General features: G+C 43.8%; 1 protein-coding gene across 9 annotated transcripts in view; it reads right to left on the minus strand.

Moving 5' to 3' along the window:
* Positions 1-12,574, minus strand: part of ADARB2 (adenosine deaminase RNA specific B2 (inactive)) — a 387,063-nt gene that overhangs the window by 72,455 nt on the left and 302,034 nt on the right. For all 9 annotated transcript variants that reach the window (XM_079946714.1, XM_079946710.1, XM_079946707.1 and 6 more), the window contains one exon: positions 3,963-4,077. In XM_079946714.1, the coding sequence (XP_079802840.1) occupies positions 3,963-4,077 (115 nt within the window). The remainder of the gene's footprint in view (positions 1-3,962; positions 4,078-12,574) is intronic.

The following is a 12,574-nucleotide window of genomic DNA, read 5'->3' on the forward strand; positions in this document are numbered from 1 at the left end:
CTGCTCTTTAAAACATGGCAGCTAATTTGTGTTACTCCACATCTTCTACAGCAGCCATTTTTGTGTGTGTGACAGATGCCCATAGCACTTTCCCAAAATTTCAAATGCACCTGTTGGCCCCCAAAAGTTGGCTCCCCCTGTTGCAAAGTGTGTGTGATGTAACGCAGCCCCCCAGAACTTGTTTGTGGAGGAGTTTTGTAAAGCACGCATGCTTGGCTTTTCTGTTTTGACAATGCTTCCGACGGCATATTGGCTCCTTAAATCGCTGGCCTATTGTATCAGTCTGCTAATACATTTTACCAGGCAGTAAACTAAGGGCCAGGAATCAATTGCCCATCAATATTCTTGATTACCTTTAGGTGCCCTGCCTTCTGAATCTTAAAATGACTGGAAGGATCCATGGAGACAGATTGCCAACTTTTTACTTTTCTCCTGCTACCTCACTTAGCAATCATTAAGATCCATTTCATGAGATATGGGCGATAATTTGCCATCTTTTATCACAGCATGAAATTGCTGTTTAGAGCCCCTTTTGTCCACTTCATCTTTATTTCATATGTAAGATAACTGAAAAGGCCTCCCTGCTTGCTTTTAAGATCAAAGTGATTGTCAGCTTCAGGGGAAAAAAGAGAGAGAAGAGAAAGAGAAAATTGAACTCAAAAAATCAATGTATATTGCTCTTCTGTGAGTTTCCTCGCCTCCTTCTCTGAAGAGGACCAAACTTCTTAGATTATGTATTTTGAAGAGAAAAGCAGACAAAGATGTCTCTATCTATATTTAAACTGTCAAGATGTATCAAGTTCAAATGGGAAAAATAGTGTTTAAATACCAGCCTTCCTCTTATTCACTGTAAGTGTGCAGAGGGCTTCCCCCCACTCTCTTTGGAAATAATAGATTAGCCTTAGAATGTGTGGCAGGGGCTCTTTATTATGTCCAGTAATTGCAGGTGGAAAGGAAATCTGCCATTACAAATCCAAAACATTTAAAAAGCCCTAGGTTAGGTCTCTAGCAAGACACTCCCAAATCAAAGACTGTCTAACGAATGCAAAACTTCTCTCTCTCTCTCTCTCTATATATATTTCTGTCTTTCCTTTAGGCGCAGAACATTTCACAGTGGCCTCTTCTCTCTTGCACTTGGGACAAGGTGAAAGATTCCTCCCATCTCTGAGTTCCCTAGGATACACAGACGTTGCACCTGCTTTTTGTCCCACTTGCAAGAGCCAAGACTGCCAAGTCCTTTGGCATGCATGGAAAACTTGGGAGAAGGCTAGGTTCTTCTCTCCCGTTGGAGATAAGTCTTGGGAAAAAGTCAGAAGGTCTCAGGAGGCTTCCCGCCTTCCTTAATGCTAGGAGAGTTGAGCAGCTTCTGACTTTCTTCAAAGAGAAAGTCTTTGGTTGGCTGCATCCGATTTGGGCTGCTACAATGACACATGCAGGCCAGGATTCAAAGTGTGATGCACGTGAGTACCTTTTTCAGATCCCCCTTCTCACCACAGATGCTGCACATCCTCAAAAGCTGCTCCTGAGGCTCATGGGATCATCTGGAGAGGAGTGCAGTGTAGCACAGGGGGACGCAGACAGGGTGGACCAGCCCATCTATGTGCAGGGACATGAATTCTGCTCACACAGGGTGCTGGTTTTCATGGGTGACCATCTTTGTGGAGGCTCAGATGTTGTCCAGAAAGTAACATGGCCCTTGCAAGAACAGATATTGGGTATCTTGTGTCTGGGATCTTTATGAGCCCATGGGTCAGCTATCTGCCCTGAATATTTATGGCTTCTTTAATGAAGGGGTGGACGGAATTGACTGCAATGACCTTCATTCTGCCCTAGACTGAACAGTGCTTCACTTCTGCCTCGCGATCTAGTCAGAGCCCATAGCAGTTAACATATTGCACAGCCTGAGTCTACAGTGCAGTGCCAGTTTGTTCCAGATAATTTAGCAAGCCCCCTCTGAATATGCATTGGATACCTCCTGCCTTCTCTGAAAAATCGTCTGTCAAGCTCGAAACATATGCATATGAGATAATGGTCTATATTTGATACACAATTTTCTGCCTTTGTACTTTTGCAAGCTGAAGTAAAAACTACGTAGGAGACAAAACACCTGGGATTGGATTAGAATCCAAAGTTTTGCCTGCAGAATTTAGAAGCCTCATGAATTTTCGTGCATCATGACAATACCACAGCTATTAAAACGATTTGGAAAAAAACCCCCATAAATATAAAATTTGTGAGATTAGACCTACAATGCATTTCTGCACTGTAGCATGATTTCAGCTTCGGACGTTCTTAGTTATCCAGAATGGATTTACCCCAATAAATATACTTTTTTATCTTTGGCAACTAGCATTTTTGTTTATCCACATCCCCCCCCCCCCAACTCAGCCTGCAACAGGACATGGGTTGGTTCCATTGTGTATTGGCATGTTGCTTTGGGAACAATTTTTTTGACTGGAAAGTGGGGTACAAAATAATTAATTGAGGTAAGGTAGCATGGAATTATGCTGCCTGTATAATTATAGTCTCTTCAATCATTTAATGAACCCCCTCACTCTGTTTTATGATTTATACATGTTTGAGTGCCAGGATTATCAGGAGCAGGGGCTTTTCTGTGATGGCCCCTAGCCCTCCCAGGACCCACATCTATGTTAACTTTTTATAAGCAAGCAAATGCTCCTTTATCTTGGGGATTTAATTTAGAACTTGAACTAGGCAAAGATAGTTTCTGTTGTTTATCTTTGTGCTGCTCTTAAGGTGTTTGCGGCAATTTTGTTGACATAGTACATTGTGCATTTAAATGTATTTTGTATTGGGGCTCTTTGAGCTGAAAAGTGGGTTATAAGTTATGCTAATAAATAGTAACAACTAACAATAGTACATAGCAGTAGCTTCAGTGCTACCATTCTAAAATCATGTTGTATAGCAGAGAGGTCCAACTTTGCATACCAAGTGGGCTGCAAGAGTACTTTGACACGGAACCCATGAACCACACATTGCCTGGGTTGAGGATGAGGCCAAAATTTGATGCCCCCCTCCAAGCCATTGTACTTACTGCCCAAAGCCAGCTAAGTGAGATGCTGGGTTTGGGGAAGGAGTCTGACCAGGGTCCTAGGCTCTGACCAGGGTCCTACAGCCCTCCCACCTCCTTCCCAAAGTTGGGAAAGTGCTAACTAGGCTTTGGGAAGGAGACAGAAGGACTCTAGGACCCTGTCAGAGCCTTGCGCCTCTTGCCCAATGCCCAGTGTCTTGCTTACTGGGCTTTGGGAAAGCAACATAAGGGCTATGGGAGGGACGCCAAATGTTGCCAAAGCCTACCCAAAAAGGCCCCAAGAGGCACATGCAGCCCGAGAGCTGCACTTTGGACCACTCTGCTGTAGAGAATTGAGGAAAGTTAAGCATTAAGTTAATGTAAAGCAAAATTAAGCTCAAGGTCACATTGCAACCAGGCAAAAACACCCAAGAAGGATGCAAAGCAGGACTGGCTTGGGGAGAGGGCATGTGGCATGAAGAGAGCTCCAAGGGCCAGATTCAGAGGCTTGGAGGGTCACATTTGTTCTCTGGGCCTGAGGTCCCTCACCTCCACTGTACAGCACAAAGTCTCAGAGCAACCATTACAATATAAGAAGTTTGAATCACTGAATTCAAATACTATAAAGACCTCAAACACAAATGCAGAAACTACCTCCCGCCCCTAGTGGCCAGTGTAAACTATGTTTCATCTTCCACTAGAAGAACCATGGAATCATAGAGTTGTAGAGTTGAAAGGGACCATGAGGACCACCTAGTTCACCTCCCTGCAATTCAAGAATCTTTTGCCCAACTTGGGGATCAAACCCATGATCCTGAGATTGAGAGTCTCATGCTCTACCAACTGAGCAATCCCTCAGGACCTAGAAAAATAATAATCCCCAAACAAATTATAAGGTTGCAAACCAGCATGAAAGAAAGTTTGCGCTTACCTCTGGTCATGACGATTCCTGCAAGGGATTTGTGACGTGCATAGATGGCAGCAAAATTATCTGTCACCTCTTGAAACTTCTGCGTAATCATTTGATAGAGGGAATCCGCGAATTCCTGAAAAGACACAAGCAGAAGCCGTTCTTTCACTCTGCTGGACTGGAGCAATGGTCTGCAACTGTCAATAAAATAACTTCTTTGCCACCTTTCTCCTTTAATCAAAATGGCTTTGTCATTGCCTATATCCAGGTCACAACAAGCACAATGGCACCACTTTAAACCTCAGTGTGAAATTAATCTTATTGCTTCCACAGACACACACACAACTTTTTCTACCAGTAGTTACAGCTACCGCCATTGGAGACTCGCATAGATGTTGCCTGGCTCGTTATTGGTAAGACTTCAGGCTTGTTAAAGAGTTACACTGCATATTACTAGAAGCTCAAGATCTGCCAGCCAGAGACAAACTAGAATGAAAGGTGTGATTGGGACTGATTTGGACATTAACGCAGTAATAAGAAGATGATCTGAATTCCCCTTTGGATCTTGAAGTATGGGTTCCCCCAACAAAATTTAAAAATTTGGCTTTGTAATTCGGAATTTATATGATGTGATTTAATTTGATGTGATTGGCCAGTTAATAAAAATTATTTTTTAAAAAAAAGAAAAGAAAGGTGCTTCTGAGCACCTTCTAAAGCAAGGAATATGTTTTCAGTACCACATCTCACAGCCCTTTCATGCAACAGTCCTCTCTGGCTTAGCTTCCTTAGTTTCCAACAGCCTAATTTAGGTGGGATGAATGCAGAGAAAATAAATTTCATGGTGCGCCTGTTGCAGCAAAACTGGATGCCTTCATCTCCATCCCCCCCTGCAATAAAACATGTCTCTCCTGTATCAGTCTCTACAGCCACAGCAGGCACTGTAACTATCCAATGGTTTGACCCCTGAAGGTACACTCCTCCATTGTCTCCTGAGACAGACAGATTACAACAACAAATTTAGGTGGAGAAAGCTATTTTGTTGTTGATATTGCTAACTAACTGGGTATGAAGTTGGATTCCATTGAGGCTCATCTTGTGGCTCTGATCCACCATGGAGCAGATGTAATGTGAGTAGGAACTATAAAGAGATCTGGAAGCGGAGGGAGAGGATCAGTTCTGGATGAGACCAGCAGTGAAAGGAAGCCAAGGTGCATTTTTCTATCTTCGGTTTTCTATCTAGTTTTGCAGTAGCAGAACTAAAAGTTTGTTCCTTTCAATCCAGTCTTTGCAGATCATTTGTGAACTTGCAAATCCTGCACTTCCCGCTCTGTACCTGAGGCCTCTCTTTTGCTCAGCCTAAGTTCCACCGAGAAAAGAACCTGGCCCAGGACCTGCCTGAAATTTGTTGGCGGAATGGGCTAAGCAAGAAAAGGAACCCCCCCCTCTCTAAATGAAACCCTGTAAGTAAACATTTCATGCTGCGAGAACACCTCTGCCTTCTGCTCAGACATAAAGGAGCAAAATCAGAACACGCTTCCACCCGAGTGCTTTGTCTCGAAAGATTTGTTCACATCCTGCCTGCCATATGGTTCTGGAGCAGCTATAATAATAAGTGCTCATTAATTATTAAGCTTTGCTGTAAATAAATACAGAAAAAGCTGTCTCGGTATAACAGTACATGGATCAAGCTGTCCCAGCACAGATGTAAGTCATGCGTGTGCTCTGCTGTTGACATCTTTCCTCGCTTCCCGCTCCGAGTCTTCCTTTTAAAGTGAATGTTATCATCGTGTCTCTGAGCACCCAGAGACACCCTCTTTCCCAGCACACACACACACACACACACAGCCTTTCAAAACATGTGGCCACAAACCTGAGACTGTAACTGAGTTTGATCAGATGCTGTGGCCCATCCTAGCCATCTAATGCACCTCATTCACACATTGCATCATCATCATCATCATCAACATCATTATTGATGGTGGTGTAAAGGTGGGATATGCATTAAACGGATATGCAATTGATAACGGTGGGACTGAGGTTTAGAGATAGTGGCCTGATTTAGGCATAATGCTAAACCCGGCATAGGCAAACTCAGCCCTCCAGATGTTTTGGGACTACAACTCCCATGATCCCTAGCTAACAGGACCAATGGTCAGGGGTGATGGGAATTGTAGTCCCAAAACATCTGGAGGGCTGAGTTTGCCTATGCCTGTGCTAAACCATCATTATGTAAAGGAACCTGCCCAAGCCGTGCTTCATGCAACCCTCTCATCAGCTGAGCCAAAAGGAAAGAATTGGAAACACACACTTCTTATTTTTAACTAAGTATATGTAGCTTAGTGTTATGTTTGAAGAGGAAGCCCTGTAGTCTTATAGATGATGGCTTATTGAAACAAGCCATGATCAAACTGTGGTGTCAGATCCTGGCTTGTTCTAACCACAGTTCCTCATGTCTGGATGTAAACTATGGATAGTTAAAAACAGGAAGTGGATGCGTCCACTTTCCTCCTTGCAGCCATGCAGGAAGTTTAGAGGAGTGGGAAGACTCCAAAACTTGAGCAGGCTTTTTCATGCAACACTACCCTATGATGTGGTGTTACATTCAAACCAGGCCAGCAGCTTACCTAAGGTAATGCAGGCACAGTTCAGGCAAGATTTCAAGCAGGGCCTCACCCTCTCAGCCACTAGGAAACATCTGATCAAGACTGTACAACCACCAGGCCAGGTGCAGATCATCTTAAGCTATATAAACCACCACACACCATAAACAAAAAGCAAGTGTGTTAGAGAAAGGACATTCCAGAGCAAATATCTCTGCATGGCTTAAGCATGTGAGCCAGTGTGGCAACCAAAGTTCCTGACCTGATAGGAAATTTCCCAGCACCATAATGAGGCAGTTAACTTAGAAACCCATTCCCTGAGGGAAATAGTAGTTGCCATTTCTAATAGTCTGGAGATGGGAATGATTCAGTTCAACAAAAATCAGTATGGATTGCTGATTTTTATCATCTTCAGTTAGAGAGTATTGAAAAGAAGAATGTTTCAATAACTTTTTTTTTTAATAAAAAGGATCAAACCATAATGCTAATCTCTCCCAGCTCTACAATCTGGTCCATCTTTGTTTCTGTAGTGCCCTTCATGTAAACATCCCTGGGTGGTTCACACTCATTAGGAGTTAATTAGCTTGGAGGCACATAGGCCTCCTAGAAGAACTGCTCCTAAAATGTTAAGAGAGAACAAATGAAATTTTTAACATTGGCTTTAGAAATCTCACTAGCCACCGTTTCCTTTGCCTCATTTGGCAGCAAATCCTAAAGCAAGCACAAGAGACCCAAGTCGAGGCAAAACAGCAAATTGGCTCGAGGTAGAGAGAAACAATAAAAGGACTTGGCTTTTGCTGAACTCAAAAGACTGACCAGGGACTTTGAAGAACACTAAATTCATTACATGAGAAGTTAGCAGAAATAAGTCAAGTGGTTATTAAAGAGAAAGAAAAACATCATGAAGCAGAAAATGTAGCAGTCTTGCCAGGCTTTGCACATGCTTCCATTGACCCAGAGCGCTCCCACCACTGATTTGAAAAATGGTAGACACACAGCGTTCATCACAATTCGTATCTACCCTGTATCTATCCTACTGTTTCTTAGGAAATAATTTCGATGCTTTCCCCCCCAAACCAGCTTTGACTGAAACTGGGGAAAAGAAGGACCTCGGGCTCATCCTTTTATCCGGTGCCTAGAAAGTACAGGGTCTAATAGATTTCCCCTTTGCCCCATTCCTTTCCCAGGAAAAACCCAATATTTAGCTTTAAATCGGAACAAAACAGCAATTTGCTGAAAACCTGACTTATGTTTGTTCTGATTTAAAACCAAATATCAGTTTTCCCGGGGAGGGGATAATCCCCTTGTTGTGTTTTAAGGTCGAATTGTGAGCCCCAGAGAACTCCAACCGCTATAACAACATAACTTAGGCCACAGAAGATTGTGTAGTAAGAGATGTTTTTGCTCAAGTTGTGCATACTCGTTTCAGAAAGGTTTTGCAGGTGTTTGAAGTGGTATGATGGGGGTGTGTGGCATCCTGGGCCTTTGATTCCATTTTTATGGAAGTATGTTAGCTTGTGAAAGAAGGAAGATAGAAACATGGAGAAGCACATAGGTGGTTGCGGCTTCATGGATAATGGAACCACTCCTGCATATTCTGAGGTACTTCAGTCCTTCACTAGAACTTCTGTCATGCTTGCTCATAGCTAGCTTATGAGGAAAACCAAGTGATAGAAGAGTTTTCCCACTTCCTAGGCCAAGTTGTTTGAGGGTCCCTGACAGCTAGACCTGGCCTTGAGACTTCACAGATCCTTCAAGCTTTGTTGCGTCATGATGCTGTGTTTGATCAGGGAATTAATGTGTGGGAAACAAGCCAATTCAGTCAAAATAATGCCTGAACATCTACTAACAATAAAATGGGGGGTAAGGCACCATGTGGGCTTCCACTGATCTAGTTCACAGTTGTCTAATAACTCAGCGACTCAACAAAGGTAATTCAAAGCTTTGCCTAGAGATGCCAGAGTTTGAACCTGGAACCTCTGCATGCACAGCCACAGGGCTTGGCCCCTTTCTTTTGAGTCTGTTGGACCTTCAGTCTGATCCAGTGGGGCTCTTCTGACATTCTTGTCCTTGATGGACATATTAAAAAAAAGGTAAAGGGACCCCTGACCATTAGGTCCAGTCGCAGATGACTCTGGGGTTGCGGCGCTCATCTCACTTTACTGGCTGAGGGAGCTGGCATACAGCTTCCGGGTCATGTGGCCAGCATGACTAAGCCGCTTCTGGCGAATCAGAGCAGCACACGGAAACGCCGTTTACCTTCCCGCCGGAGCGGTACCTATTTATCTACTTGCACTTTGATGTGCTTTCGAACTGCTAGTTTAGCAGGAGCAGGGACCGAGCAAAGGGAGCTCACCCCGTCACGGGGATTCAAACTGCCGACCTTCTGATCAGCAAGTCCTAGGCTCTGTGGTTTAACCCACAGCGCCACCCGTGTCCTGGACATATTAAAACACCCCCAGTTATTCATGCAGGAAACAAATGATCAAGTTGCGACTCTCAGTGCTAGGACACCAGCAAGAAAGAACTTTTTATTCATTTCTCAGCACTTTTTTCCTCAAATGGTATAAATAAATGAAATGGATTCAGGCTTGTAGTGGCAGTCTGCAGGGGGATATTGACATTCAACAGGAATGGTAAGGATATTAAAATCAATAGATTGTAAAGGAAGAAAGTCTTTAGTAAACATTTTTCTACTGAAACCCCGTCTTTGGGCTTATTGGGCTCAAATATTAGAAAGGTTAGATTTGCATATGGGTGGGATGAAATCTTTCACCAAACAGGCACCATCAAGAGCACCATTGGTTATCGCCACCCCCAGCAGTTCATTTTTCAGTAAATTGTTGACATTTGGAGGCAAATGTTGAGCAGAGTAAAATTATATGAATATCTTTCATTGGTAATGAGGGATTTACGCCTCCATGCCCAAAATAAAATAAAAGCTTCCCTCTTTGCATGAACCAAGAAAGAAAAATCTGTGGGGTATTTTTTTTAATATATATACTTCAGAAGTTCAATGCAGACCATGAGTTAATCATGCTTTAAGATTTCCTGGATCTCTGGGCCATAAAAAGCAGAGACATCACCTTGCCAACAAAGGTCCGTATAGTTAAAGCTATGGTTTTCCCAGTAGTGATGTATGGAAGTGAGAGCTGGACCATAAAGAAGGCTGATCGCCGAAGAATTGATGCTTTGGAATTATGGTGTTGGAGGAGACTCTTGAGAGTCCCATGGTCTGCAAGAAGATCAAACCTCTCCATTCTGAAGGAAATCAGCCCTGAGTGCTCACTGGAAGGACAGATCCTGAAGCTGAGGCTCCAGTACTTTGGCCACCTCATGAGAAGAGAAAACTCCCTGGAAAAGATCCTGATGTTGGGAAAGATGGAGGGCACAAGGAGAAGTGGACGACAGAGGACAAGATGGTTGGACAGTGTTCTCCAAGCTACAAACATGAGTCTGACCAAACTGCGGGAGGCAGTGGAAGACAGGAGTGCCTGGCATGCTCTGGTCCATGGGATCATGAAGAGTCGGACACGACTAAACGACTAAACAGCAACGAGCTTAGTGTGATCCTCATGCAGACTCTTGTCAATGGGAAAACAGGAACCCTGTGCTGAATTATTTCTCTCTCCCTTTTGATGCATAGCCTGTGGGACATTCTTCACCCACAGAGTATTCTGGGCCTCCTATTAGGTTCACTGCCCCAACTCATCATAGGGCAGGACTGAGGATGGTCTTTCTCTTCCTTCTCCTTCTTACCAATACAATAACCATACCCTGGAGCTCTCTTTCAGCTTTGTTCTGTCCTCTTCCACCTCTCTTTCTCCACGGCTTACAAAGCAGAAAAAACCCCTTCCTCTGCCTTTGTTCTTCCAACCCCAGTTGCATACACACCACACATTTTGGTTCTGGCCCTGCTCCCCTCTGGCATGTGGCCCCTTCCAGTTTGCCCATGAGGGAATGTGGGCCTCAGACTAAAATAAATTCTGCACAACTGTGGTAAACAATCATCTGTATTATTTACTCTCAGAGATTTAAAAAACCCAAAACCCTCATGTTGTTTACTGGAGAATTAAGCACACAAATAACATGCAAAACAGGTCAAGCATTTTCCTCCCACTGAAGTAAAGTGGGACATTAAGTCCACCTAATGTTCACCTCAGGAAAAGATTTTTTTTGGCTGTTCTTGGTTCTCTCAGTGAGCACATAGTTGAGTGTTATGTAAGCCCCAAAACTGGAAGCGAAAGTGAGTCAGACTTCCTCGGTCGACATTTCCATGGTTACCTATAAAGAGGAGAGGGTCATAGACGTCCCTCATGGAGGGACACACAAGTTGGCTGCATATCAGGTGTCAACACATCTTCTTACAGTGGAGACGTATGTCTTCCCTCTTCAGACTTCACCCCAGAAGATGATGCACACAACTCATCCACTCTCGTTATTTTAATGCTTTTTGTACCCAGGCTGTGAATCCACCCTCAGAGCAGGGGCCATTAAGGTCTCTTTATCTGCCTTCCAAACTGTTGCTATTTTTGCCTCCGAGATCTTTAGAAGGAGGAAAAGCTATTTAAAGCAGTCCGTGCATCATTCAGAACGTGTTCATGTTACTTGAATAGCAATCTGTAGTACCAGCATGCGTTAAAATGCACTGCTCTGAATGTTTTTAAGTGCTACCAGGCAGTGCTGTTGTTCTACTTAATTTTGAAAAATCCCAACAAGATCTAAACACAATTGTTCAATCCCTCCCTTTAAACGGAATACACTGGATGTTACTAGTTGCTAAAATCCTCACGAGGATTACAGATGTTGGAGAATTCCAACGAAAACAGAAATTGGAGCTGAAATTGCCACGGTTCGCCTGTTTACAGGTGTGCAAACAGAATGGAAATCAGTCCAAGAAATACAATTCTCCCCATTTGCATTGTGTTTATTTTGCACCGAAATGAATGCTGGTAGAACACCATAACGACAACGCAAGATACGTAATTAGCCACAGTGGGCAGTGAGATGAATAATGTAGCTTTGGAGTTCAGAAAAAGAGTTACTGGATGGTAGACATGTGCTGTACTTCAGTAGGGGGGGGAAAACCCCATTGCTAGCTTTTCTGCTTTTATAGGCTAAAGAGTGCACACAACAATGACAGAATACTTCAGGAAAGAGTAACTAGGAGCAATTTCAGATGTGCCCATTTAAAGTCCTGGTCTTTAAAGAGTAAATTACCAAAGGACGGCAGAGACTGTGCATATCTTGGTTTGGTTCACTAAGGTTGCAGTCATGTGTGGAACCTGTGGCCCTTCAGATTTTTTTCTTTTTGCTAGACTACAGCTCCCACCAGCATTGACCATTGGCCATGTTGGCTGGGGCTGATGGGATTTGGAGTCCAACAACATCTGGAGGGCCACAGGGCCCACAACCCTGCTATGCCTACTTACCTACGAGTTTAGAAATGTATAGCAGGTCATTCTAAGCAGACATGTATAGGATTGCCTGGAAAGTTATGGGATTCTCTTTATAGAGATACTCAGTCAGCCTCCTCTCTCTTAAGACCCTTTTAGTCCACTTTTACAGCTTCTAGTGTGGACTGAAGTTCTTGCTCCCATTCTTCTATGCTGTGTTGTTTCGGTGGCCCTGTTAAGGCTGGACTTTGAAGCCAAAATCTAGGGCCCTGCAGCTTGACCTACTCAAACAGTGCCAACAAGTGAGTAGCAGATGACACACCTTCCAACATTCCTCAGGTGAAAATAGGGACATTTCTCACTCCGCCCAATTGATCCTCCTCAAATTCCCATTTATGTCCCTGCAGACCAGGCATCCCCAAAGTCGGCCCTCCAGATGTTTTGGGACTACAACTCCCATCATCCCTAGCTAACAGGACCAGTGGTCAGGGTTGATGGGAACTGTAGTCCCAAAACATCTGGAGGGCTGAGTTTGGGGATGCCTGCTGCAGACCATTTCCACTACCAACACACCAACGGGACACAGCACGCACACCCTCCACTGTCCTGAGAAAACCCTTTAATCCCGATTTTATTT

Source organism: Podarcis cretensis, assembly GCF_951804945.1.
Source record: "Podarcis cretensis genome assembly, chromosome: 12".
Taxonomy (NCBI): domain Eukaryota; kingdom Metazoa; phylum Chordata; class Lepidosauria; order Squamata; family Lacertidae; genus Podarcis; species Podarcis cretensis.